At 55.1% G+C, this 27,702-nt stretch overlaps 2 protein-coding genes across 3 annotated transcripts; one reads left to right on the forward strand and one right to left on the reverse strand.

The window, feature by feature from the left end:
• The first annotated feature begins 1,002 nt into the window (after positions 1–1,002).
• Positions 1,003–18,053, forward strand: Hdac7 (histone deacetylase 7). Of its 2 annotated transcripts, none has more exons than XM_059247160.1 (24): positions 1,003–1,187; positions 1,276–1,366; positions 1,662–1,773; positions 2,486–2,601; positions 2,940–3,065; positions 3,451–3,542; positions 3,733–3,843; positions 3,973–4,153; positions 4,343–4,539; positions 4,735–4,929; positions 5,977–6,178; positions 8,004–8,137; positions 8,268–8,388; positions 8,644–8,693; positions 9,964–10,071; positions 10,834–10,889; positions 11,004–11,091; positions 12,224–12,343; positions 12,527–12,624; positions 13,632–13,750; positions 14,390–14,523; positions 14,771–14,855; positions 16,623–16,758; positions 16,950–18,053. In XM_059247160.1, exons 1-24 carry the CDS (start codon positions 1,044–1,046, stop codon positions 16,993–16,995), a joined length of 2,862 nt encoding a protein of 953 aa, XP_059103143.1. In that variant the 5' UTR covers positions 1,003–1,043; the 3' UTR covers positions 16,996–18,053. The 2 variants fall into 2 exon arrangements, with proteins under 2 accessions (XP_059103143.1, XP_059103145.1); XM_059247162.1 differs by having other exon boundaries at positions 4,756–4,929.
• Slc48a1 (solute carrier family 48 member 1) lies at positions 18,051–27,702 on the reverse strand. The gene is made up of 3 exons (XM_059247163.1): positions 27,513–27,702; positions 20,615–20,782; positions 18,051–19,988 (listed from the first exon to the last, which is right to left on the reverse strand). The coding sequence occupies exons 1-3, from the start codon at positions 27,646–27,648 to the stop codon at positions 19,852–19,854; spliced, it is 441 nt and encodes a 146-aa protein (XP_059103146.1). The 5' UTR covers positions 27,649–27,702; the 3' UTR covers positions 18,051–19,851.

A 27,702-nucleotide genomic window follows, 5' to 3' on the forward strand; every position in this document is an offset into this window, starting at 1 on the left:
GCCAGACCCTGAGGACAGCTGTGGCTGCTCTGTGAGGGGATGCCTGAAGAAGGCCCCTCCCTGTGGGGAGTTTCCCCCTCTCTTGTACTCTCATCCTTTCCCTTCCCTAGGACCCTCCCCACCCCAGGACCCCCCTCTTCCGGCAGCTCCACCTCCCAGCGTCTCAGCATCCCTGACTGCTTAGCCCAGCCTGGCCAGCTGGCGGTGCTGGCCCAGTCCCTGGTCTGCTGGTGAACTATAAATAGCTCCTGCACCCACGGCCTTGGCAGGGTGCTCCTGGCGTGGGTGCAGAGGACACTGGAGAAGAAGCAGCTGAGCCTGCTTGTCCTTGCCAGGCCAGGCCCACAGCTGGCTCGAATGGGAAGCAGGAGTCTGCACCACAAGCTCATGGGCCTGGTGAGCTGAGGAGCCTGCCCTGAGAGCAGGGTTCCGTGGGCCCTAGGTGGCCGGCCAGGGCTGCTTGTGGGCTCCAGGCATTGTTTCTGGATCCCCAGGACCCGAGCGGTACAGAGCGTGGGAATGAGAGAATGGCCACTGAGGGTTGGTGAGGCCCATGAGATTGGGGGCTGAGCAGAGCAGACCTGTTTACCTCTCTGGTCTCTCCCTTTCACCCTGAGCCAGGCTGACCTCATTCCTAGAAGGACAAAGAGTATAGAGCCTAAAACTGCATCACCGGTTCAGAAAACCCCGTCGCCTTAGCTCCAAGCCAATGGAGAAGCATTCTAGGGGGAGACGCCATGCTTACAGACCTGTGGCTCGCTTCTCGCCATCAGCAATTGGAAGGGAGCTTGTCTGTAGTCTGTAGACCCTCCTTTCTCAAGGGTAGAACGGAATCCAGGACCCACCTGTAGCTCGCCGCTGACAGGCTTATGTGAGGAAAAGGTCCCCTGAGGGTGTTTTTACTGATGTTAAATCAGCCCCAGAGGGTTCAGTCGTCTGTGACGGGGTTCCTGCAGACTGGCCAGCCGTCCACCTGACTCTGCTGTGTGTCCCCAGGCTGCCCCGCCCTCCGGCCAGACACGCCAGGCTCTCAGTCCCAGCCCATGGATCTGCGAGTGGGCCAGAGGCCCCCAGTGGAGCCCCCGCCGGAGCCCGCGCTGCTGGCCCTGCAGCATCCCCAGCGCCTGCACCGCCGTCTCTTCCTGGCGGGCCTGCAACAGCCACAGCGCCCAGCGGAGCCCATGAGGGTAAAGCCAGAACTCCTTAGACACATCCCAGCCTCCGCAGACCTTAGCTCTGTCCTTCACTCCGCCCTCCCTCCGGCTCTGTCCACAGCTCCCAATGGACGCACCCATGCCGGAGCTGCAGGGGGGCCCGCAGGAGCAGGAGCTGCGGCAACTTCTCAATAAAGACAAGAGCAAGCGAAGTAAGGGCTTGTCTGCCCTGCCCACTGCCCGGTGTTCGGGGTCCGCCGTGGGGCTGGGAGGCGTGCGTGGGAGGGTCACCATTTGCTGGGATGCCCTCTCATGGGGACAGGAGTCGGGGTGCGAGTGTCTAGAAGCTGGACAGGAGGGGCGGGGCCTCAGGTGTAGCGCCCTTGCCCGAGGAGTCCCGGGGACACGCGGTGTACTGAAAATGTGGCCTGGGCAGTGGGCAGAGAATGCACCTAAGAGGCTTCCTGTCTGCCCGTTGCCAGCCTCCTCATGTCGGTGCCCCTGCAGGTGCGGTAGCCAGCAGTGTGGTCAAGCAGAAGCTGGCTGAGGTGATCCTGAAGAAGCAGCAGGCGGCCCTTGAGAGAACAGTCCATCCCAGCAGCCCCAGTATTCCCTACAGGTGGTTCACTGTTCCTCAGGTCCTTTCTGTACCCCTTCTTCTCTCCGTACTCAGCTGTGAGTGTGCTCACTCGTGTGCTTAGGGCTCCTGTCCTCCCCAACACCTACCACCTACTTCTTACTGTGCCCCTAAATCCCCTAAGTCCCGCTCCACGAGCACCTGCCTCCTCTCCTCTTCAGTTTTCTCCCCTGAGGCCCTTTATGTGCACACAAGTCCTGGTTCCTAGTAAAGGCCCCTACCACGGGAGACACCGAGTCTCCAGGGGGCCCTAAGCGCCCAGGCCTGGGTTTTATTTTTATTTATTTATTTATTTATTTATTTATTTATTTATTTATTTATTTTGGTTTTTCGAGACAGGGTTTCTCTGTGTAGCTTTGCGCCTTTCCTGGAACTCGCTTTGGAGACCAGGCTGGCCTCTAACTCACAGAGATCCGCCTGGCTCTGCCTCCCGAGTGCTGGGATTAAAGGCGTGCGCCACCACCGCCTGGCTCAGGCCTGGGTTTTATACCTGGAGCAGAACATCTACATTAGCGTGGGTGACTCACTACTGCCACCTGGAGATGACTCCTGTCGTGCTGGCTCCACGCTGCCCAGCTCTGTTGGTGGCTGATTTCCTGGCAGCGGGGGCTCGGGAGGGCATCTGTGCAGAGTGAGATTTCAGGGCCTTGGGGTGTCATGGGCTTCTGAAGTATCCTTGATGCTCACCCTGCAGAACTCTTGAGCCCTTGGATACAGAGGGTGCTGCCCGCTCCATGCTTAGCAGCTTCCTGCCTCCAGTGACCAGCCTGCCCACTGAAGCCCCGGAACACTTTCCCCTGCGTAAAACAGGTGAGCGGGCAGACCTTTGCAGGGTTGGAGGAGGCGACAGGCCTCAGATTTAGGTCAGGAGTATGGGGTTGAGGGAGGGCTGGGACAGTCCCCCCCCCCCCCCGGCTTTGCCTTTTTTCTTTTTAACCCATAGGGGTGGCTGGGAGGGAAATTAAAGGGCACAGAATAGGCCTGGTGTGGTGGTACACGCCATTCGTCCCAGCACTCAGTAGGCAGAGGCAGGTGGATCTCTGTGCGTTTAAGGCCAGCCTGGTCTATGCTGTGAGACCCTGTCTCAAAAAAAAAGAGAAGAGAAGAGTAGCTGGCATAGTGATGGGGTGGCACCCCTTCCTCCACAGTGTCTGAGCCCAACCTGAAGCTGCGCTATAAGCCCAAGAAATCCCTGGAGCGGCGCAAGAATCCCCTGCTTAGAAAGGAGAGTGCCCCGCCCAGCCTTCGGCGGCGGCCTGCGGAGACCCTTGGAGGTGAGGGCCAACAGGACCACGGAGTTGCCCTCCTAACCCCTGCTGGTGTCCCTTGGGACCAGGTTCCACCCAGATGGAAGTTCCCACGTGGAACTGCTAAGTGCTGTGCAGAGTGTACCCCCACACACCTGCCCGTGAGAGGGCGAGTGGAGGCGAAACCCTAACCCTGTTGGGTCTGTTCAGTTGACGTTTGCTGGGGAAATGGGAGCTACATTAAAAACAACGGCTGAAGATGTCATAGGCTGGTGGCGGTTTGGCAGCTTTCTGTTCCTCTAGGAAGAAAGCAGAAATACATCCCAGGAGGGGAGGAACTGTGCCCGGGAATCCTGCCCAGGGTTGACCACTCCCGACCCTGACTACGCCTTCCCTTTTGCTCTCCCCTCAGATTCCTCCCCCAGTAGCAGCAGTACACCAGCCTCGGGGTGCAGCTCCCCCAATGACAGCGAGCATGGCCCCAACCCCGCCCTGGGCTCAGAGGTAAGGCCTTGCTGGGGCTGGGCTTTCCTGGGGCAGTTCCGAGTCCGGGCCTTTTTCTAGCATGTGGGACCTGGCCTGAGGCTTCAGGGTGTGGGCAGCCCCTAGCAAGGCCTGTTGGGTGTTCTGGGGACAGGCATGCCAGGGGTAGAGTTCCAGGACTGGTGACCCGTCACCCTGCTCCTCATGGCAGGCGCTCTTGGGCCAGCGGCTGCGGCTGCAGGAGACTTCTCTGGCCCCGTTCGCTTTGCCGACCATGTCCTTGCTGCCCGCAATCACACTGGGGCTGCCTGCCCCTGCCAGGGTGAGTGGCTGGGGCGCCCTGCTCCCACTCCACACTCCTCCAGCCTCTTTCCTGTCTGTGTCCTGTTGCCTGTCCTTTTCTTCCTCACCCGGAATCCCGTCCGACTCTGACTTCTTACCTTTCTTTCAGGCTGATGGTGACCGCAGGACCCATTCGACTTTGGGCCCTCGGGGTCCTGTCCTGGGGAACACCCATGCTCCGCTTTTCCTGCACCATGGTCTGGAGCCAGAGGCTGGGAGCACCTTACCCTCTCGCCTGCAGCCCATTCTCCTGCTGGATCCCTCAGTCTCCCATACCCCACTGTGGACTGGTGAGTCTTGCTGCTTCTCCCAGAATGGGCAGGATTTGTGCACCCTGCCAAGGGGCCGGGCCCTGGGAAAGACCCGCCTCCTAGTCCCTCATTGTGTGTCTCCCCCGGCAAAGCCCTGCCTCTACTCCATGCCCCGCCTCTTTCCTGGCTCCCAGGACCCCTTCCTTACACACGTCCCATTCTTTCCAGTGCCTGGGCTTGGGCCCTTGCCCTTCCATTTTGCCCAGCCCTTACTGACCACCGAGCGGCTCTCTGGGTCAGGCCTCCACCGGCCACTTAACCGGACCCGCTCAGAGCCCCTGCCCCCCAGCGCCACTGCCTCCCCTCTGCTGGGTCCCCTGCAGCCCCGCCAGGATCGGCTCAAACCTCATGTCCAGCTGATCAAGGTGAGAGGAACTGGGTAGGGGAGGTGCTGAGGGCATGCCCAGCTGAGTTCCTGTGGGTTGGAAGAAGGGCGCAGAGCGGGGGAGGGGAGAGGCCTGGAGGACAGGAGGAGTGATTGTTGGGGACCTAACAAGATGAATGTGGCCTCACCCAACCCGTGCCCTGCCACCCACCCTCCTCTCTATCCCACTTCTCAGCCAGCCATCTCCCCTCCCCAGAGGCCTGCCAAACCGAGTGAGAAGCCCCGACTGCGTCAGATACCCTCAGCAGAGGACCTAGAGACAGACGGTGGGGGAGCGGGGCCTGTGGCGAACGATGGCCTGGAACATAGGGAGTCAGGCCACGGGCCTCCCACGGGCAGATGCCCTGTTTCTCTGCAGCAGCACCAACAGGTATGGCTGTGCCCAAGGGCTCTGCAGAAAGTTCGGGGCTTCATAGGATGGGGAAGGGAAGGGGATACCATAAGACCCACACCAAAGTGCAAATGCACAGATGCGCGCGCATGTGCGCGCGCGCGCATGCTCCAGCAGTCTGCTTTCTCAAGTAGACCCTGTTCCTATGCCTGCTTCTTGGCTTTTCACAGAGCCGTGCATACTCCTCCCTTCACACTTCTCCCTACAACTGGCTGTCCTTTAGTCCTGGCTGTCCTGGAACTCACTCTGTAGACCAGGCTGGCCTCGAACTCAGAGATCCGCCTGCCTCTGCCTCTCGAGTGCTGGGATTAAAGGCGTGAGCCACCACTCCTGGTCTGACTGTCTTTTTTAATCCCAAGGTAGCTGGGAGAAAAAGTAGGACATTAATTAGTCCCCTGGGCTGTAGAGTGATAGCATGGGGGTGAAGGCAGCGTTCATCTACCAGGGCCCTGCAGCAGGGACTGCACACACAATGCCTTGAAAGGCACTTACTGGTCACCTTGACGCTTTGAAGGCTGAAAAGGTGAAATCAAAAGGTGTGTGTTGGTGGGGTGGGGGCGTTGTGTGTTCTGAGGGCTGTGAAGGAAGGCGTGTCTGGAGGCCTCTGCTCAAATTCCCTTCTTACAAGGACAGCAAACCTCTTCAAATGAAGACTTGATTTCCTCCTGCAGAGAACCTGTCTCCAGAGATGGGGGAGTCTTAAGACTTTTTGAATTTGGGAAACAGGATTCTACCAACAGCACTTGGTGATGACATTTCACCCGCGTGTAGTATCTCAGGCAGGTCCCCTTGTGGGTAGTAGCACAGTCCTAGGAGAGGTGATCTCCGTCAGCATAGACTCAAGGGCCTGAGGAGTTCTTGCAAAATCAGGGCATCGGTCTGGGTGTGGGTCTTCAGGGAGCTCAGAGAGTTGGAAGGCCAGAGCACACATCTGGAACTTTTCTGGAAAAGGGGGTCTGTCTGGAGGGTCCTTAGTCCTTAGGTGGCCAAATCTGAGGAACTGGAGACTGGTGGTGTTTCTTTCAGGTGCCTCTCTGGGAGCAGCAGCATCTCGCTGGGCGGCTCTCCCAGGGAAGCCCCGGGGACCCTGCGCTGCTACCTCTGGCCCAGGCAGGACACCGGCCCCTGTCCAGAACCCAGTCTTCCCCAGCGGCACCCATCTCCCTGCTGAGCCCAGAGCCCACCTGTCAGACTAAAGTCCTCAACAGCTCAGAGACACCCGCCACAGGTAAGACCGAAAAGAGACTCAGGGAGGCAGAAGGAAGTGGCTGGGGCGTGAGTCCGTGACTGTGAGCCGGCTTTCAGACAGTTCCAGAGGCCATAGGGCACTACCTGAACCTTGTCTGAGCTCCGTGGTGCCCATGAAGTAGGTGAGGACATCATGACTCAGGAAACCTAAGTTGACAGTGACTTATGGTTAAGGGACAGAACCGGCAGCTGGGCCAGGATAGGACTTTGAGTCTCCTTCTACCGTGACCAGCCCTTTTAAAACGAAAGCAAAACTATTACTTACTATTGCTGTACTTGTAAAAGGAACTCAAAAATATTTCAAACATTTTGAGAAATATCGGGAAATATAAGAATAAAAAAAATCACCAAGTGTCTTATTGCCTTAAGCTCTGTGTATTTCATTCCAGGCTTTAGGCAGCCTCTGTACCTCTCTAATGTCACAGACATGTGAGCGGTACTTTGCACCGTGCTTGACTGAGTCCTTTTTAACTTTTGCTGATGGTGCTAGGAATTCAAGTACTAGAATTACAGGTGTGAACCACCATGCCCAGCTCAGTTTTAATTTTTATCTTTTGTTTGTTTGTTTGTTTGTTGTTTTTATTTTGTTTTGGTTTTTGCGACAGGGTTTCTCTGTGTAGCCCTGGCTGTCCTGGAATTTGCTCTGTAGACCAGGCTGGCCTTGAACTCATAGAGATCCGCCTGCCTCTGCCTCCCGAGTGCTGGGATCAAAGGCACGCACTGCCACCGCCCGACTTTGGTTTTAATTTGCTTTGTTTGTTAGTTTTTGAGATAGGCTCTCACTATGAAGTCCTGGCTGGCTGGAAACTCACAAGATCCACCTGCCTCTGCCTCCCGAGTGCTGAGGTTAAAGGTGTGGGCCATCACACCTGTCCTTGAATTTTCTTATGTGTCTGTCTGTACTTCTGTCCGGGATTCTCTCTCCAGGGTCACTCTTAAGGAGTGGTATTCCTGGGTCAAATAGTGTAAGCATTTTGTAAGTCTCCGGTGTCCTGAGATGTGTAGACAGTGAACCTCCCACTAGCAGTGTGCATGTACAGGGCCTGTTTCTGGAGACTTCCCTTGGGGTAGGCTGAAATCCAGGCCCTTTGTCGTCCCTCTGAGAGTTGATTCTAGGACCCCAGCCCGCCTGATACACAGATGCTCAAGTCCTTCATGTAAAACGGCATAGTATTTGCGTTTAACCTATGCATATCTTTCCACATATTTAAATCACGTCTGTTTTGCTTTTAATACCTACCTAGTGCAATGCAGATGCTATGTCAATAGTTTTCATGCTGTTTGCATATTGTTTACAAGGTAAACCAGTTTTCTGCGTGTTTTCCATGTGCAGTTGGGAGACTGACCACACAGCCAGTAACATCGTGGGTACCCCCTCTCCCGGTCTTGAGGTTTCCCTGGGATTGCTTTTCCTCTCTGGGTTTGTGACACCCAGAGTGAGATGTCCTGTGTTAAGTCTCTCTGGGTTTAGGGCATGAACTCTCAAGGGCATAGGAGATATGTTGGGCCTTATGAGGAGTAAGCGTACCAAGAAGACAGGGGTCCTGCAGAGCAAGATGGGCAGGCACTGCCCTGGTGTGTCCATGTCCATCAGGTTGTCGGAGGCATCTAGGCATGTGCATAGGGAAACGGGGCTAGCTCTCCACAGAAGGGCTGGGAAGGGAATGCAGATGCCTGTGTCAGTAAGGGCTCTGTGGGTGTGGGTTGTTCTCCATCCGAAGCTGTGGTGGAGTTCCCCCCACCCCCCACCCTCCACCCTACCCCCCACCCCTCACCTTTCCAGCCCTGATGGCCTTTTCTTGCAGGGCTGGTCTATGATTCAGTGATGCTGAAACACCAATGCTCCTGTGGAGATAACAGCAAACACCCCGAGCATGCAGGCCGCATCCAGAGCATCTGGTCCCGGCTGCAGGAGCGGGGTCTCCGCAGCCAGTGTGAGGTGAGGCAGTGGGGCTGTGCAAGGGAGGGGGGTGAGAGGCCTTGGGGGTCAACAAGGGATGAGAGAGTGGGTGGTCTGGTGGTGGCAGGAGGGTGAGCAAACCTCAGGAGCCCTGTGGGCCCTTCCTCAGTGTCTCAGAGGCCGAAAGGCCTCCCTAGAGGAGCTGCAATCGGTCCATTCTGAAAGGCATGTGCTCCTCTACGGCACCAACCCCCTCAGCCGCCTCAAACTGGATAACGGGAAGCTGACAGGTAGGGGAGGGAGATGGATGATGTCTGGCCCCGAATCACCCCGAGCTTCCCACCTCACCCACTTCTATGTTCTTGCCTCAGTTGTACCCGGCTTCCTGGACATCCCTATGCCAGTTTGCTGCCCTGGTGTGTCCCGTCTGCACCCCCCCCACCTCACCCCCACCCCCACCCCCGCTGCCCATCTCCTGGATTGCTTCTCCCTCCTCTTAGGGCCTCTGTGTTCCCCACTCACGTGACCTGGGTCTCTCCCCACAGGACTCCTGGCACAGCGGATGTTTGTGATGCTACCCTGTGGCGGGGTTGGGGTAAGTATGCCCAGAGGTCTCAAGTGGACATTGCCAAGGGCTTTCAGCCTTCCGTTCGGTTCTCTTGGCCCACTCCCGCCCCTTCTGCCGCCTATGACTTGGGGTTCTTCCAGACTGGGTAGGTCAGGGTCTTTCCCATTATGCTCTTCTGCTGGCTGGAAGCTCCTTAGGATAGATGTAGCCCAGTCCCGTTAGCATCCCGTGAGAGTGGAGCAAGCCCAGTGCCTCACAGTTAGAAGGTATTTGGTGGATGTTGAGTGAGGCTCAAGGCAGGGTCATATTAGGGCTTGAGATTGTGTCCCAAGAGTTGGCAGCTCTGCCTGCCCAGGACTGGGCCTCTCAGGCGCTTGAGGTGTGCCCTGCTTGACCTCCAGACCTTGGACTGCCCAGTGTGGGGCTATGGGGTGCCTCCCATGTTCTTAGAGGTTGAGAACTTCCCTACCCAGGACACAGCCTTCCAGCCCCCCAGCTTTGCTCACCTCTCCCTCACCTGGTAGAGGTCTTTCTGCTACCTCTGGCATGGCCCTCCCTGCCTCAAAAGGCCCCTGTCATGGTGCCAGGCAAGGTGTGTGGAGGCAAGATGGAGGCTGAGTACAGGAAGGCAGTGGGAGCTGCCAGGGGGGGCTGCTGGGGAGACAGTCAGTGCCCTGCTCACAACTCCCCATTTCTGCCACTTTCTGGTTTTTCCAACTGTTGTTGCTTCTGTTTCCTCCCCCTCCCTCCTCCCTCTCTGTCCTTCTCTCTCTCTCTCTCTCTCCAGCCTCTTGCGACTCTTTCTGCCTTCCTCGCCTCTCTCGGTCCGCCTCGCCCTTCCCATCTCCCCATCATGGCCCCCGGCCCCTCCCTAGCCTTGAGGCCCAGGGACTGGGTTTGGGGGGCCTCCCAGCCTGGGCTAGGGGCCCTGAGTGGAAGACAGTGGTGCAGACGGCCCCTCCAGCTCCGACCGTCCCGCAGGGCCTGAGCAGAATCAGCTGGGGCTTAAAACCCCTCCCGGCCCAAACCCCAATCCCGCCCAGGTAACGCCATGCCCCCTCCCCTGACTGGGGAGGCAGAGTGCTGGCCACACACGAGCTGGTGCTGGGAAGAAATCCTGCTGGGACTGGGGGACACAGGAGGCCTTGCCTTTGGGCGGTGGGGCACTGGGGAGGCAGCTTTGTCTGCCCAGCTCCCTGCCCCTGGGGTCCTGGCCGTGGGGTGGGTTCTGCCTCACTGGGCCCTGTCTCCTGTGGAAAGCGTAGGATGATGCAGTCCCTGACCCTGGCCCCCACAGGTAGACACTGACACCATCTGGAACGAGCTGCATTCCTCCAATGCAGCCCGCTGGGCCGCGGGCAGCGTCACTGACCTTGCCTTCAAAGTAGCCTCCCGAGAGCTAAAGGTAGGAAGTTGAGATTAAAGGCTGGCAGACCACAGAGGAGGTGCCGGGGTGGTGGCAGCAGGTCCAGATCCCAAGCCTCAGACCTCTCATTCTTTGTGGATATTGCTACACGGTTTTGAAAGGGAGATCAGGGCTGAAACCAAGGTGAGGCTTGACCCCTAAGTTCATGTCACTTAGGTAATCCAGCCACTCGGCACTAGGGCCGTGGTGACTTAGACGGTCCTGACCATCAGACATCACTTAAGGTCTGTTTCGTGGCTATATGCATCATGGCCATTTTTGAGTACCACAGGCCCGTTGGCTCCTTTTAGTGATGGGATCCTGCATATTAGGTTGGGGTTATGCTCGTTGCTCTAAGATGAGTGCTTTGGGGTGATCGGCCTGAAGCTCACAGCCTCATTGTCTGAGAGCTCATAGGCCGAGGCAGGCACTGTGCCCTTGGCATCGTAAGGGCTCGGTGGCACTTGGCAATCGCCCTGATTTTAAAATCCCGGCACTACCATTTGCAGCTGTGTAACGTGGGTTATTTAATTCCCTGTGGCTTGGGTTCTCATCTATAAACTGGGGGTGGTAACATTTATGATCTAGAGCTTCTGTGAGAGGCAAATGCGGTATATAGGAAGTATGGACACTCCAGTGGGATGCTGGCACTCATGCCTTTGACTCCTCAGGGCAAGAGGCTGGGATGAGAATCAGGCTCAGGTAAATGTGGGTGCAGAGGTGGTGGCTGTTTGAGTGATAGGTGCCTTTCCCCTCTTCCAGAACGGTTTTGCTGTGGTGCGGCCCCCAGGACACCACGCAGATCATTCCACAGCCATGTAAGGCGATGGGAAGGCGGGCCTGTGTGGTGTGAGGTGGGGGCAGCCTCCCAGCCTTCCTGTAGGCGGAAAAGGGTGGGGATGGACTGGCCGGACCCTCTCTCCTTCCTCCAGGGGCTTCTGCTTCTTCAACTCCGTGGCCATCGCCTGCCGACAGCTACAAGAGCAAGGCAAGGCCAGCAAGATCCTCATTGTTGACTGGGTAGGTCCTGGTTCCTGGTGTCACCAGACCGAGGCCTGCCGGCAGAACCCGGAGGGAGGCTGGCCTTAGAGATGTGCCTGCAGGTCCGAGTTTGGCATTAGCCTCTACCTCATCAAAGTCTGGGAGAATGCAGCACCCATATCATAGAACGGTCAGGAGGCCCAGAAAGATGGTTTGTGGGAGGTGCCGGTGTTCATAGGCTTCTGCCTATGGGGGAGGCGGGTTCTCATGTGCCGTCTTTAGTCTCTGTTGGCTTCCTTTTGGCAGAGCGAGCCCTTTCCTCTCCACACAGTCACCGTACCAGCCGTATCTGATAGCATCGGTCTGTCAGTCGTATCTAGACGCTGACAATTTTATATCTGGTCCTGACTGTCACAGATGAGGAAAGTACACACAGAGACAACTGTCTTAAGTAGTCACGCACCTCATGAGATGTAAGACCAAGATCGGAGCCCAGGCCAGTTAGCTCTAGAGTGTATGCATCTAACTACCGTGTCTCATCTGCATGGACAAGTGGGAAAGGAGCATTTCTAAGCAGACGCTGAGAACAGTGGGGGGATTTTGCACACGGGAACCTGTGTGTGGTCTTGTGAGTCGAAGGCAGAGCCCAGCACTTCCTAGAGGACTGAGTCTGGGTCCCTTTAAGCTCGATCACTGACCACATGATCTGCCTCATGACTTTGTGCAAGGAAGACTACGTCTACACAGAGATGATTTATACATCTCTCTCTTTCACATACACACACAACTCACACACATATACACATGACTCATACACACACACACACAATCTATATCCAGAGTCTTTGCCAGGTATGGCGACAGTAATCCCAGTACTTGAGAAGCAGAGGCAGGTGGGTCTCTGTGAGCTCAAGGCCAGCCTGGTCTACATAGTGAGACCCTATCTCAAGACAGGATGTCTTTCCATGTGGAGAGGGGGATCCCTGCCAGACAGTAGATTACTTGGGGCAACTCAGTCATGTGATCCTAGAAACTGTGGTTTCCTGACCTACGTCAGCCTAACATCCCAGTACTCGGAATGGTACCGACCTTGAAATCCTTCCAGTGTGCCCTTACCTCCATCTTTCTGCTTCTGGACCTCCCCTGATCAACTGTCTGCTGTGTTGTGCAGGATGTTCACCATGGCAACGGCACACAGCAAACTTTCTACCAGGATCCCAGCGTGCTCTACATTTCCCTGCATCGCCATGATGATGGCAACTTCTTCCCAGGCAGTGGGGCTGTGGATGAGGTAACTGCCTCCTGGGCTGGCCTCTTCTGGCACATCCCTTTTCTTCCTGGACCCTCTCTGTCCTCGGCTTGTGTGGTCCTGAGCAAGCGGCTTACCCTTTCCGGGCCTCGGCTCCCGGAAGTGAAGAAGTTGGATGAACTTGGGGCTGTTCTCCTCATGTCTTCCTTCCGTCTCGTGTTCCAGGTGGGGACTGGCAATGGCGAAGGCTTCAATGTCAATGTGGCTTGGGCTGGGGGCTTGGATCCACCCATGGGGGATCCTGAGTACCTGGCTGCCTTCAGGTAAGTACTCTGGGGTCTAGAGGGAGCCAGTCCATTCGGACTGCCTCTCCTCCCTTTCCCACACACAGCCCTGGGTTGGAAGCCGCCAGTTGGCTTGTCAATCTGTTCATGCTTGGTTACTAGACATGGTAAGCCAGCTCCAGTAAGAAAATAGGACACACACAAGAATGAGAAAGTCAGAGTCACACCTCCTGGGGACATTTGGGTAGAGCAAATCTGCCACATTTAGTCAAAGAATGCTGCCTGGAGGTGATGGGGTCTCCGGCGAGAGTAGAAACTTGGTGTCCTTAAATGCTGTCCACAAGGAGGGATGGGTTTACTCTAGACACTGCTCTGGAAAGGGCTTTGGGGGCTCTTGTAAGGAGTCCTCATCTCCAGTCTGTTTCTAGGGAAAACGGAACCCTACAGTCAGACCCGGAAGTCCTTTTCTGGAGGACTCTCCATGAGAATTAATTCTTCAGGCGCCCTGAGTGGGACTTCCTGCTGTCTGTGCCAAGCTTCAATGCCTAAATTGGGGCACGAGCATTGGGTTTGGGGCAGGCAGAGGGAAGAAGATGAAGGATGGAACTTGGCAGCTTAGGACCTCAGGTCTAGCCGCCCTGGTTCATTCTCAGGTGGCAAGTTGCCGGGCTCGGCTCTAAACTTAGTGTGTTCAACTTCAGCCGAAGTGCTGAATGTTTCCAGTCCCTGAGGCTTAGTGAGCAGGGCAAGCCCAAGTGCAGCTGGCTGCGAACCACATACCATGCATGCAAACACGCACGTCTTTCATCCCATCATAGTCGCCTTTGCCTCCGTTCTGCCCCTTGCTGGTGAAATTCTCTGTGTGGCTGGGTTCTGAGGCTGGTGTACCAGAGCCACAGCCAGGGTGATGGAGATCAGGGCATCGGCTAATCCCATTAGGAGACTGTCTTGGTGCCCTCAGCGAAGTGGGCAGGAGGGGCTAGCATGGGCTGCCGTGTGCCATGTGCTGGGCCCAAGTGGATGACGCCCTCTCCTTGCAACTTCAGGATAGTGGTGATGCCCATTGCCCGAGAGTTCGCTCCGGACCTGGTCCTGGTGTCCGCCGGGTTTGATGCTGCCGAGGGTCACCCAGCCCCGCTGGGTGGCTACCATGTTTCTGCCAAATGTAAGGGGGTCCCCCTGCTGTGGGGGAGATGTGGGGAATAAGAGCCAGGCTGTGTGGGGACAGGAATGTACTGCCAAAATGAAAGGGGCAGGAAGCAGCGGCCACAGTCTAGGGGCACGTGTAAGGTCTGGAGAAGGGCTGCAGGCCCTGGAATTCCCTGGGTTCTCCCAGCCTAGCACAGCACAGGACCAGGCCAGATCTCCATGGGTCAGACCCCTGGAGACTTAGGTCTACCAGATGGAAGTCCGGTTGTAGAAGCCAGGCTTCCAGACTGGGCCGTTCAGCTGCTTCAGAGGAAGTTAGAAGAGCCGCGTTCTCAGAACAGACGGTCAGTGCGGTCCACTCTGCCACAGGGCCTGGGAACAAAGAGGTGGCCCAGTGCGAGAGACTGGGGCTGGAGGTGATGATGCTGGGATTCAAGTCTCAGCCCTGCCACCTACCAGCTGTGGGACCCTGTATATAAGACCCTTAACTTCTCCGAGCTTGGAATGAAGCCTTATGAATGGGTTTCACATGGGGTTCTCATCTCTAAGACACTGTCTACAAAGCAGGTAGCAAGCAGGGAAATGACAGAGGTCGGGAATGGGTCTGCCTCTCTCTGCTCCAGCCCTCTGCTCTTTCTCCCACCTCATCGTCTAGGTTTTGGGTACATGACACAGCAGCTAATGACCTTGGCAGGAGGCGCGGTGGTGTTGGCCTTGGAGGGTGGTCATGACCTCACAGCCATCTGTGATGCCTCTGAGGCCTGTGTGGCTGCTCTTCTGGGCAACAAGGTAAGCTTCCCGGCCCCCAGCTATCTGTACTTTAATGAGACAGATGAGCGTGACTCTCACAGTTCCGGGACAAAGAGCAGGTAGAGAAGATGAGAAGGGGTGTGGCTGGGACGAGATGGTAGAGTGGAAACCTTCCCGGGTCAGGTCGAGGGCCAGTGTCTTCTGACCTCAGAGAGCCAGCAGCTCATGTGTGTTCTCGCAGGCTGAGCCTGGGGTCCCTCGGGTCTCTGATGGAGTGTTTCTGTAGGTGGATCCCCTTTCAGAAGAAGGCTGGAAACAGAAACCCAACCCCAATGCCATCCGCTCTCTGGAAGCTGTGATCAGGGTGCACAGTGAGTTTTGACCTGGGATACTTGTTGGGTCCAAACTTGGGAGAGCCTCCAGGGTCCACCATCCCGCTGGCAAAAGTCTCAGAGATCCAGTGCCAGCCAGGCCAGAGGCACACTGACAGCCTCAAATAGAATTCCCAGGAACCACTCCAGGAGTAATGGTGGGCATATCCCCATGAGTGGGTAGCCTCTCAGCCCTCCAGTTGGACCCAGCATGGACACAACAGTGGCTTCCTTATGGCCGGGACTGGCCTCCCATCTCTGGCTATAATCTTGGGCCAGGGGCCACGCTGACACCACCACTCAGGCCTTGTTTGCCAAAGAGGCTTGGTTTAACCTCGTCAGTCAGTGCTGGTCACAGTGACTGCAGAGCTGTGGGGAGGGCCTACCTGGGTCTCAGAATATAACCCACATTTGGAAAACGTGTTAAAAAGGTTTAACTTCAACCAGGCATCTATCTGTTGAGCACTTTCTGTGAAGGCCCCAAACCTCCACTGGGATACGAAGATGAATAAAGCAGATTCCCCATATCCGGGGCTCGGTTGGAAAGACAGACACATAGCCACAGATATAGCTGCCTATGGAACCTCCCATGGGCCACCTCTGCACTGAGCTGGTCCATGTCTATCACTGACTCAGAACAGCAGGATGATGAGTGTTCCATGGACCAGAAGTGGCTGTGCAGAGCAGCCGTGGGGATGCCTGCCCCTGCTCTGTGCCATGATTGTCTTACCCCACCCCCACCCCCACCCCCTTTTCAGTACTAGTGATTGAACCCGGGGTCTTACACATGCTAGAATTTCACTCTACTGCTGAGCTGCAGCCCGGCTCTTGGGTTGTTTAGTTTTGTTGGATACAGGGTCTCACTGTGTAGCCCAGGCTACCTTCTTAGTGTGTGAGCCTCCTACCCTCAGCCTCTGCCTGCTGGAATTACAGGAATTTACTACCATGCCTGGCCTCCTAGGGGTAGCCTGAGCACTACGGAGGCCACATGAGGGGGGACCCTGTGCTCTTGGAAACCAAGGCACAAGGGCATATGAGCAAATCTTGACATAAACCTGATGTAGGGACAAGTGGACCCTCCTGGTGCTTTTAGAATCCACACACCTATGGAATGGTCTTTTATTTTTGATTTTTGATTTTTGAGACAGGGCCTATATAGCCCTGGCTGTCCTGGAACTCATTATATAAACCAGACTGGCCTTGAACTCAGTGATCCGACTGCCTCAGCCTTCTGAGTGCTAGGATTAAAGGTGCGTGTCTGGTTTACTTTATATTTTTTAATTATTTTTTTTATGTGTGGGGGTATTTTGTCTGTGTGTATGGCCATATACCATGTGCATGCAATGCCCTTATAGGCCAGAAGAGGGCATCAGAATCTTTAGACCCCAAGTTTCAGAATATTGTGTGCCACCATGTAGATGCTGAGAATCAAACCCAGGTCCTCTGGAAGAGCAGCCAGTGCTCTTAACTGCTGATCTAATCTCACCAGCCCTCTAGAGCGGAATTTTAGCCAAGGAGGGTAGGAAAGGGGCTTGGTTATCTGTGAAGATAGCCTCATAGCCATGTTGAATCTGCTGTTACCCAGGGCTGTAGGGAACGGGTAAGTTGGGAGATGTCTTGCTGAGAGGTGAGGGCAGGAAGGGGAGTTCACCCCAAGCTGATGATGGGGCCACTATTCTTGGGCTCTGGGCCCGTGACCTTAGCCTTGGTATCAGTCTAGGATATAGCTCAAACAGCTTGTCTTTCTGACCCAGCTTCTTGTCCTAGGGAAATACTGGGGCTGCATGCAGCACTTGGCCTCCCGTCCAGATTCTTGGCTGCCCAGAATGCCAGGGGCTGATGCAGAAGTGGAAGCCGTGACTGCACTGGCGTCCCTCTCCGTGGGCATCCTGGCTGAAGACAGGTAATGCCAGACCCCCAGCCCTAGGCCCATGGCCTTCTAATGCCTTTGGATCCTCCCAACTTGAAGATCCCAGACTCTCACGCAGCTAACAGTCTCAGGCCTTTGAAGGAGGGCAGTGAGGGTAAGGCCACTAAGGCCCTGCCCACAGCTCTCCGGCCTTCCAACATCCTGCCCTTGCCCCACCCACTCAGGCCCTCAGAGCAGCTGGTGGAAGAGGAAGAACCTATGAATCTCTAGGACGTCAGGACAGATCACCTACCCTTCAGACGTGGCTTTCCTCACCTCTCTGTCAACCCTGTTCCTGGGTCTGCAGAGACCCTCTGGGCAGGTAGTCAGGTCCAGAGCACAACCTACCCTGACAGCTACCCCAGGGAACTTGAGAAGGCCACTGGGTCTGGGATGGGGACCAGGAGGGATCCTGGGAGGAGGCAGGCTGGGCACTAGGGCTCAGCTGGACTCTTCTAGAACAGATCCAGCCCTCTGGTGTCCAGGCCCCTAGCTGTGGCCTCCATCCCTCAGGACTGCACAGAGGAGGGCTGCTTCAGGTGGGCCCACCACTACCACTATTCTTAACTTGGAAGACCCCAGGTTTTGCACACCGCCCCAGGCTCCATACAGAAATGTGAACTTGGCCTCAGCCAGGGCGGCCCTTCCCAGGTTCTGAAGGGCTAGGGGAGGAGGAGCCACGGGTCCCCTATTCCCAAGTACAGGAGAGTTCCTCTCACCTCCTCCTCAGTTGTCCTCTGGTAGCACTTCTGGGCTCAGAGAGCCAATCTGAGCTGCTCTCTCCCTGTGAGTAGTCAGTCACCAGCAAGCCTCCCATCTGGTCACTGTTCTGCCAGAGGCCACCCTATGTGGACCATCTCAGTGCCCTGGTGCAGCAGACAGGTGCTCTCCGAGTCCTGTGCTTCCTGACCCAATGGTGCCAAACTTTCATCTCCCCTTAAAAGCACAACACAGTCCCAGGGATGCCTGGCCATTGCTTCCAGTGTGAGCCTGCCTTCTGTTTCTGGGGTTTCCCCCACCTCAGCTCTGACTGCTGCCCCACATAGGACTAGCTTGGCGGAGGCGGGATAAGGTAGGGGAGTAGAAAAACATGGAGGCGGGGAGGCCACCCCAGAAGTCTTCAAGGCTTTTGCGGTCTAGGCCTGGGGCCAAGAAAGAGTATTTGTGCGTATGTGTGTGCGCGTGTGCGTGCAAGAGTGTGTGCGTGTATGTCTTCCCAAGACCTGCCATACCTTGTGTATGTATGCATGTTTTTGTAAAAAAGGAAAAAAAAAATGGAAAAAAAAAACCTGAACAATAAATGTTTTATTTGCTTTAAAGGCCCTGTGAGTACGCCTCCTGGATGTTAGTGAGACATCATCAGTGGGGTGGGTGTGCACCCGGCACCCTGCAATGGGCTGAGAAAGGGGACAAGTTTGGGCCGAACTCAGACTCTCTAGTCCCTTACCCTCCACGGCTACTGCATGAAGGAAGAACCCACTCCAAATATATGCTTACCACCAACCCAGGTGAAAAAGGAGATGATCCCGGGCTGAGCCCTACAGACTGGGCCCTGTGGGATATGGGACAAGTTCTCAGGCTCCATTTGCCAAAACACCCCAAAAGGTCATGAAGCACACGCCTGGGCTTAAGTCCTGCTGTGTCCGTAGTCATTCCCTCCTGGATCTTTCAGTAAATGGCCCTAGATGTGGACATGGCTTCTGGTTCCTTACCATGACGTTTTAAGCATATATCGTAAAGTAAAAGGATGGATGAGACAAGAGGCCAGAAAAAACGTGCCCAGAATAATGGGGGGTGGACATGGAATCTGCAGGGGATGCTGAGGCTGTGAGCATCCTAGCCCCATAGGGCAGGGCTGGGGGAGCAAAGGAGGTCTGAGTTAGTGGCCTCCTCATGCCAAGAGGGCAGGCTGCCCGCTCGCCCAGAGCTTACCTTAGAGATATAATCAGACAGGTAGAGCCCCCACCTCGCCCACTCATACAGTCCCCTCTCAAGACACCCCCCCCTCAAAGAAACACCCTGAGGCTGATAAAAATGGCCGCTGTATTTCTGCTAAAGTGACAGTGTAAGGCAGAGAGCGAGGGGCAGGACCCTGGTGGAAAAGTGGACGTGCAAAATGGCAACCTAACAAGAAAGGATAAATGTGGCAGCTCCTGCCCTCCCTCTCTACTTAGGTAAGGCCTTGGGCCCATGTCCATTCAGGAGAGAGATGAGCATCAGTGTTGGGGTTCGGTGCAGGGAGAGGTCCTCGTGGTCGGGGTGGTCTGGTGCAGTGAGGGTCAGGTGAACGTGCAAGGCTGGAGACTCAGGAGTAGAGGTGTAGTGCTCTCTCTAGCCCCCACCAGCTTGCCCTCTTATCCCAAAGCCCTTCTAGGTGCATGGGTGTGTTTCCTGTGGTCCTCAGGTCTAGCCCCATCGGCGGAGCCCAGCTCTGGTCATGTGTGGTCACGTGTGCATGTGTGCGACACAGGAATGGTTGGCTGGCTCTAGCACCCTCGTGGGAAACAGAACTCTGGAGGGAAAGTAGGAGGAGAGACACTGGGTTCTGTTCAGTCTTGCAGCTTGGAGACAGAGCCAACTGTCACTTCCCTAGGGACTGATGGATTCAGCTACCTGACCCTTGAGGACAACAGGATGGAGGTGCTGGGGTGGGATTTGGAGATCTCTACTGGAGATCCCTTACTTGGTCAAACCTTTCCAGATGCCTCCCGCACACGCGGCTTCAGTGAAGTCTAGGCAGCAAGGAAGCCTGTCTCCAACCATACGTTCAGACCTCACAGTCCTACCCCTTGACACCTTGAGTTCATTATCGTGGCCCTACGTACAAAGATTCCTCAGAGTGCTAAGAAAATAGATCCATTTGGAAAGGTCTAAGCTGCCCATTAGCCAGGCTAATGGGCAGATTGGCAGTGCCCCTTCAACAGTTCTGTCTCCCCAAAAAGGGACCAGACGGCTTTCCGGGAAACTGAACTGGCCCTGCTGGATATGCTCTGCCATGGTTCTGGAGTCCTCCAGGCTCAATTAATGACCCAGAAGCTGAGTACAGGTCCTGAGGGCCCCCAGGCTGGAGTGACCTCATTCCCTGGGTCAGAAATCACTGAGGATGCTGATGTCAGCGAAGTCAGCCCGGTAGCGGTGGGCATAGAGGCTGAGGAGGAAGGCCCACTTGAAGGAGATGAAGCTCCAGACGCAGGAGAGGTAGTAGCTGGTTGGGTCTTTGAGACCTGCAGGGGAGAGGCACCAGATGGTAACTTGAGAGATCTATCCATACCACACAGCGGCCACAAGGCCAAGACCCCCCCTTCCCACTCCACATCCCTATAGCCTCCGGGCCTCTGAACCAATGCAAATGAAAGACTGGTGTTTAGCGCAGGTTTAGGGCACCCCTGCATGTGTAGTCACAAAGCTGGGGCATGAGAGGAGGTCAGAGTTCGCCTGAAGGTCTGTACCATCCACTCCCCTTTTGTGGCACACACACAGGCCACTTCCAACCTGCATCAGACAGGGGATGGCCTCTGGCTACTTCTTGTTAGAGCCACCAGGGGGTGCTGCCCTCCTCAAGCTAGGCAGAGAATAAAGGACCCCAGCAACTCTGGGGTGGGAGGTGTTGATGTGGGCCACACTTGTCCCTAATACTTCCCACCAGTCTGGAATCCTCCTGTCCCTGAGAGGTGTGGGCTCCCGTCCTCCCCACTTTAACAGTCAGGAACCCTGGCAGGGGAGGTCAAGTGATGCATTCAGTCCCTAGAATAGCACTTACAGAAACTGGACAGGAGTCCCAGGGTATAGTCCCAGGTTGCTCCCTACCCCGGAGCCCTCCCCCTCCCTCCTTTCCCTGGACGGTCCTTACTCTGGTGCTGGGTGATGGCCAGTGCCAGGAAGGTGCAGAAGGCAGAGACGGAGACGGCTGAGAAGAGAATACCCACGAGGAAGAAGCCCCGCAGTCCTTTGAGCCAAGTCCTCCAGTAGTCCTGCATGTACATCACATGAGTCACCAGGACCCACAGTGCCAGGACACCTGCCGGGACAGACTCAGTCAGCACGACCCAGGCACTTGCCTGCCATGTGGTAGCCCCCTCTCGCTCGGCCTAGAGGCCCAGGGGCCCCCATACTAGGGCCCTTAAGTCCACTCGGCCAGATCTACTCACACAGTGACATTAAGAAGACTGGCCCTTAGGATCAGTGATGTGATGTCTATGGGATGGGATGTTACCACTTGAACATGGAAGCATGGGAGTTCAGCTGCCTTCCAGAAAGCCAGGCATTAAAGAGATTTGTGGAGAACAAAACCACGCCATTCTTTGTAATATTTACTTTCACTGACTTCTTTCTTTCTCCCCCTTTCCCCCTTCTCCTCCTCTTCTACTTCTTTTGACAGAGACAAGGTCCTTTTCTGTTGCAGAATAACATTATAAGGGGTGTTACTTTCGTTTCTGTGGCATTTGTTGAACTCTGGGAAGCTGTGTTACTGTGCCTGTCTAAAACACCTGATGGTCTAATAAGGAACTAAAAGGCCAACGGTGAGGCAGGAGAGAGAAACAGGCAGGGCTGGCAGGCAGAGAGGATAAATAAAAGTAGAAATCTGGGTAAGAGGGGAGGAAAGAGATGGAGGAGTGGAGAGAGAAGAGCCAGAGGAGGAGGACCCCAGGGGCCAGCCACCCAGGTACACAGCCAGCCACGGAGTAAGAAACAAAGAAAGGTATACAGGAATAGAAAAGGGAAAGCCCAGAGGCAGAAGGTAGATGGGATCATTTAAAGTTAAGAAAAGCTGGCAAGAAACTAAGCCAAGCTAAGGCCAGACATTCATAAGTAATAATAAGCCTCTGTGTATGGATTTATTTGGGAGCTGGGTGGCGGCCCCCTAAAAAGGGTAAAATACCAACAACACTTCTTTTCTTTCTTTCTTCCTTTCTTCCTTTCTTCCTTCCTTCCTTTCTTTTTCTTTCTTTCTTTCTTTTCCTTCCTTCCTACCTTCCTTCCTTCCTTTCTTTCTTTCTTTCTTTCTTCCTTTCTTTTTTCTTTTTGGTTTTTGGAGACAGGGTTTCCTTTGTATAGCCTTGGCTGTCCTGGAACTAACTCTGTAGACGAGGCTGGCCTCAAACTCAGAGATCCACCTGCCTCTGTCTCCTGTAGTGCTGGGATTAAAGGCATGAGCCACCAAAAGGCTGAGACAAAGTCCTATATAGCCCATGCTAGCCTTGAATTTGTGATCCTTCTGCCTCAGCCTCCCAAGTGCTAGGATTACAAGCATGTGCCACCACATCCACCTTGAAAATACTGTGTTAGCTGGGCAGTGGGGCTCGTCTTTAATCCCAGCAGTTGGGAGGCAGAGGCAGGTGGATCTCTGAGTTCGAGGCCAGCCTGGTCTACAGAGTGAGTTCCAGGACAGCCAGGACTACACAGAGAAACCAAGGCTACACAGAGGTCTTGAAAAATCTAAATAAATAAATAAAAGGTTAAATATGTATACAAGTAAAATGCTTAAAAGGGTCTCAGTTTTAGTTTCTAATATGGCACATGTCCACAGACAGCCTCTACCTAAACAGAATTTGTTTGGCATTTCACTCTGAGAACTTTACATATAACGCTCCTGAAATGAGACTTCCTGATGCCTATCCAAAGCCACAGAGGTGGAGGAGCATGGCCCTCCCACACTCCTCCTCTGCCCGGTCCTCTGGGTCCTGGAACCCACAGCTGAATTCTTGGGCAGCAGGGCTCTTCTCAATTCTACACTGGTCTTGCTGAAAAACAAAGCCTTGTCATGAGGCCCCCGAGGCCACCCAGCACCCACGTGGCCTACTTGCTTTGGGCTAGGTCTCATGCCATCCCTCCAGTGTGAGGCAAAGGGCAGGCTACCATCCCAGACCCTTCTGGGCCTGCCCTCTTGTGCCTGGTGGGCGCTTCTCCTAGGATGCTCTCAGCCAGCACAATAGAACACAAAACAACCCTCAGTGCCAGGCAGTGCCTGCTGGTGGGGATCCCATAATGAAACAAACACCAGTTCCGTTGGCAGGGACCTAGAGCAGGGTCGTGAAGCCAGGCGAGCGTAGACTGAGAGAAGAGAGATGGCCAGTGTAAGTATTTTCAGTGCAGCCACGGGTTGTAGGCTGGCCCCCACCCCACCCCGGCTGCCAGCACCCAGGAGGTGGGAGCCCTTTCAAATCATCTGCTGCACACAGCACAAAGTGCTGTGACCTCTCAGAAGGACAGACATCCATCTGGCTGGTCTCAGGGACAGGGGGAAGCAAAGGGACCCTCTGACAGCCACCAAACATTTTATTTCTTGGCAGCTGGGGAACGAGCACAAGCATTTGTTAAATTGTTCCTCCTCTTGACACGCCTGAAATGTTTTATACTTTTTAAAGTTATAAGACAGAAGGTTGGGGGGCAAGCAGAGGAGTCTAGTTATCAGGAGGCTATGGTGACGGGCTTAATGATCACACTCAGGGCAAAACCAAAACAGGGATAATACAAACCAGGCAACTTGGGGCCGGGCACCAGTGTGCTGCCAAATGTAACAATGGCCCAGTCCTGAGGTCCCGCCAGTCTGGATAAGCAGGGAACCCTGGACTCCTCCCACCAACCCACCCACCTCACGCCCGCTGCTCTCCCCACCTGCCAGTCTGTCACCCCCCTTCCCCACCCCCTTTCTCTCGGTTCAGCCCGAGCTGGCCTTCAGTCGCTCTCCTTGGAATGGGTCCCCATTACCCCTGGGCTGTGGGCGGATGAAAACAAACATGTTCCCATCTCTGTCTTGGCAGGAAGCTGCAGCAGGCCAGAGGTAGACAGAATACTAATCTCTGCTCTAGCCTCCATGATCTGGATTTTTATCTCAGAAACCTCCTGAAGTTTTCACCAGCAGGGAGTTGGTTGGATTCTCTTGTTAGGGGCACTGAGAATCAAACCCAGGGTACTGTGTTGTCTTTGCTTTACCACAGGGAGCTCCACCCCTAAGACTTGCATGTGGTTACTTTTCTTTCTTTCTTTCTTTCTTTCTTTCTTTCTTTCTTTCTTTCTTTCTTTTTTTTTTTCTTTCTTTTTGGTTTTTTGAGACAGGGTTTCTCTGTGTAGCTTTGGAGCCTGTCCTGGAACTCACTCTGTAGACCAGGCTGGCCTCGAACTCACAGAGATCCGCCTGGCTGGGATTAAAGGCGTGTGCCACCACCGCCCAGCTGCATCTGGTTTCTTAAATGGCCCCAAGAGATGAAGCCTTTGTCACTGAGCATTTCGGGGACAGACCAGATCCTTCCAGTGATTTGTCCTCCCTCCTCTTCTCATGAAAGGGGGTGCAATAGCCGAGTTCTAAGACCCTTTCCCACTCGAAGACTCTGGAAGCCGGCTTAAAGTGGAAAAAGGTCAGAGCAATTCTTCCGTGACTCAGCAATGTCTGGGTTAGAAAATGCTGAACTAGGAAGTATAAAGATGTCATCTCAGACCACCAGCATGACCCAGGGGTTCCCCCAAACTCTCACCCCCACCTATGCCCAGAAGTGCTGGGAACAAGAAGAGGAGGAGGCTGGCTCCAGGTGCTCCAGGTTGTAGCCAAGCACTTCCCCTGGACCCAGTCCAGCACTCATGCTATGGAAATGCACTCAGGCTGGAGGCCATTTCCCACCCTGGCCCTCCTTGGAGAGATGCTTCCTCCACAAGTGGTCACTGAGGAAGTGTCCCTCCCTGGTCCCTTCCTATACTTGAGGAACGCAACTATTCCCTGTCTTGCTCTGTTCCCTTTCCTAGGATACTCAAGGACTCCAGGATGCCTGGTCTATACAACTCAGGGCAATACGCACGAGTCCCCAGCCCCATCGGGTTACAGGAGCAAGCCCGACCTCATCCTGGCTCCACTCTATCTCTCCAAGGCTAGGCCTGCCTAGCCTCCGGGTTCACAGGCCTGGTTAGGGAAAGCACCTCCAGATAGATGCTGGGCTTGATGGGAGGTTTGGAGTTACCCAAGGGAGCCTGTGGAGTGATACAGACACTTCATATGTGGCTCTGAGGACACACTCCAGCCCTGTTGCCCAGCCCAGAGGACACAGAAGACCCAGGGTGCCAGAGTTCTTCTATCAAAGCTCAATTGTGAAGAGTATGGAGCTGTTTGGATGTGGGGTACAAATGCATTACTATCCATGGTTTTCTAAACACAGAGCAGGCATGTTAACGAGGGCTCCCAGTGCAGAGCCAGAGTGGGGTTCCAATGAGGCCTCTCTGCTGAACCCACCCTTTTTTTTTTTTTTAGGTCACTGCCTTTCTGCAAAGTCACTTCCTCCCAGATTCCTGCCAGGATAAGAGGGTGTCCCCACCTCCAACGCCCATACATACCCTGCTCCAGAAGCTAGCATGCCCAACAGCCACAGCTGACCAACATGTGCAAAACCCGCGGAGATGGACCTCTGTGACTCAGCAATTTCTGAACTACGAAATGCTGAGTCAGTAGTGGGGTGCTTGCAAGTCAGAAGGCTGCTGACACTTCACCCCAAAAGAGGAAGAAGGGCAGGGCGGCTGGCTGTGGACCCCTTGTTGCAACCCATGCTGGATGGGGAAAGAGTGTGGCCTGGGCCTGACAACTCTTTGCCCACCAGCCACCACCACCGAGCGGTTATGGCTCTTCCATGGCCATGGTTGCCAGAGACCAGACTAGCTGGGAGGTGAGCCCCTGCTCTAGCTAACTGCTGCCAAGTGCCCCCTCTCTCAAGGTAGCTCCACAGCTAGCCTGCCTCTGGCCACGCAAGGCCATCAAGGAGAGGAAAGGCAGAGAATGGGTTGGAGGGAGGCCCCGGTGGCTGCCCGGAGTGGGGGCTGGGACCTTCCCCTGCTCGTTAATAAGCAGCTAGACACAGAGCCGGGGAGAGTGGACAGTAGCACACAGCCCTGCAGACCTAGAGGAGAAGCGGCATCTCCTCCCACTCCTTCTAGAAGAGGAAGCTGACGCCTAGCTGATTGCCATGCCTCGCACAGCTAGGCAGAGATCACCTCTACTTCCACTGGGCAGACTCTTGGCCAGCTGATCCCAGGCATGCCCTCCCTCCTCCCTGCAGCCAAAGCGCTTATCTCAAGTCTCAGCATCCAGCCTTGGGCCCAGGCAGTGCCTTCCAACCCAGAGGCAACGGGGCCAATAGGAAGTGTGGAGGAGGGCGTCCGGGAGGAAGGCTCTGAGCACAAACCAGCCGTCAGTGCTGGCTGTCCCAGCAAGGTCAGGAGTCCACAGGTGGCAGGCCTGAGAACTCCCAGCCAGGGCATCACACTGAACCTTCTTGGTGACCACAGGACCTTGCTTGGCATAGGTTTGGTTTAGGAGCCATGCATGCCCTCTGATAGGACAGAGGGCATGTCCTATCATGGCTCTTATCATACCTATGGCTCCTTCTCCACCTCAGGGTGGCACTCAGTGCATTCCGTGGCAATGAGTGTTTTTTTTCCTTTTTTTTGTTTTTGTTGTTGTTGTTGTTGTTGGTTTGTTTGGTTGGTTTTTTGGTTCTTTGTTTTGTTTTGTTTTTCCGAGACAGGGTTTCTCCATGTAGCTCTGACTGTCCTGGAACTCACTCTGTAGACCAGGCTGGCCTTGAACTCAGAGATCCACCTGCCTTCTGCCTCCCAGTTGCTGGGATTAAAGGGGAGTACTGCTGTGCCCAGTGTGAATTAGTTATTTTTAGTTACTCCATTTACCGATCTTTTGGTCAAGGATGTTAGTCATGGAATAAGATCATTGTATATTAAAATTCTATCCTTACCCATACTTCTCTCCATACATATTGTTTCATGTAGCTATTGTACAATCGGGTTAAATGTTCTTAGTAGGAATGTTAATGCCTTTAGTATGCTAATCTGAATTTTACAACTCTCAAGAACCCAACCTCTCCTTCTGAGTTCTAAGGATGGAACTCAGTTGGGCCAGGCTTTCAAGGCTGGGCCATCTTGTGACTGTTGTAACCCTGGACAAATTATTTACCTAAGCCTCTCTTTTTCTAACCATAAAATGGGCACAACGATGCCTACCCTCAGAGGGCTGATATAAGGATTACATGAAATAAGGGGAGTAGATTGCTTAGCACAGCATAAAGTATTAAATTATGCTAATTAAGTACAAGTAATACATTTGGCCTTCACACCACTTCTTTGGCACAGAGATTAAACGGCGTGACCAAAACTGCACATCAAGTACAGAGTACAGCTGAACAGTGGGCCTTCACCGCTGGTGCCTCCTGTCCCCTCCTTGGGGGATTAGCAAATTCCCACTGAGGATCCACAGCAGAAAGACGCGGATGCAAAGGGAATGTCCACTAACACTAGATCCCACAGCACGGTCCTGGTCTCCGCTGAGGGCCTCTGGGGCCGGCTGATGGGCTTCCCCGCGAACCCCCACTTAGTATAAGAGACGCGGGAATCCCGCAGAAGCGGTGTGTGTGTTGCCGGAGCGAGGGTGACCAGGGAGTGGGCGCGCAGAGGATGTGGTAGTGGCCCCTGGGCGGAGGGTAGACCAACAGGGTGCCGGGACGCGACAACCCCAGCGCGGCAGAGCCGTGCAGACGACAGCGTCCGGCAGTCGGCACCCTAGGTCGCGCCACGTTCAGAAGGCACCAGGTCCCAGAGGCCCCAGCAATGCCCAGGAACCCGGGCCTGCGCTGCCACTGGCCTCTTTGGGGTAAACAACGCTCCCGCCCCGGGGACAGCGCCGCCCCAGCCGCCGCGGCGCAGCAGCTGACAGTTCCACCCCACCCCACCCCCGCCCGCCCCGCGGCCCCCCGAGATACCTGCCAGACCCCCCATTGCCGCAGTCCCCGGCTGTCGGTAGACCACCGTCCAGACGAAGAAGATGGAGAAGCCGGCCACCGAGCTGAAGCCGGAGTAGGCGGCGCGGAGGCCGAGCTGCAGCCGGGACGGGGCCATGGGGCAGCGCGCGCGCGCGGGGCAGCAGCGGAGGAGCAGCGTCGCCGAGTCACA

The sequence above is a fragment of the Peromyscus eremicus genome, chromosome 20 (genome assembly GCF_949786415.1).
Source record: "Peromyscus eremicus chromosome 20, PerEre_H2_v1, whole genome shotgun sequence".
NCBI classification, from domain to species: Eukaryota; Metazoa; Chordata; class Mammalia; order Rodentia; family Cricetidae; genus Peromyscus; species Peromyscus eremicus.

What these genes read in the sequence shown, in the direction of transcription:
- Slc48a1 (XM_059247163.1), bottom strand. Translation starts at nt 27,648, where the DNA reads ATGGCCCCGTCCCGGCTGCAGCTCGGCCTCCGCGCCGCCTACTCCGGC. An exon ending in GGCAATGGGGGGTCTGGCAG is followed by an intron (nt 20,783 to 27,512) that starts GTATCTCGGGGG and finishes CTGTCCCGGCAG; the next exon opens with GTGTCCTGGCACTGTGGGTC. An exon ending in GGCCATCACCCAGCACCAGA is followed by an intron (nt 19,989 to 20,614) that starts GTAAGGACCGTC and finishes TCTCCCCTGCAG; the next exon opens with GTCTCAAAGACCCAACCAGC.
- Hdac7 (XM_059247160.1), top strand. Translation starts at nt 1,044, where the DNA reads ATGGATCTGCGAGTGGGCCAGAGGCCCCCAGTGGAGCCCCCGCCGGAG. An exon ending in AGATCCTCATTGTTGACTGG is followed by an intron (nt 11,092 to 12,223) that starts GTAGGTCCTGGT and finishes TGTGTTGTGCAG; the next exon opens with GATGTTCACCATGGCAACGG. An exon ending in GGCATCCTGGCTGAAGACAG is followed by an intron (nt 16,759 to 16,949) that starts GTAATGCCAGAC and finishes CCACCCACTCAG; the next exon opens with GCCCTCAGAGCAGCTGGTGG.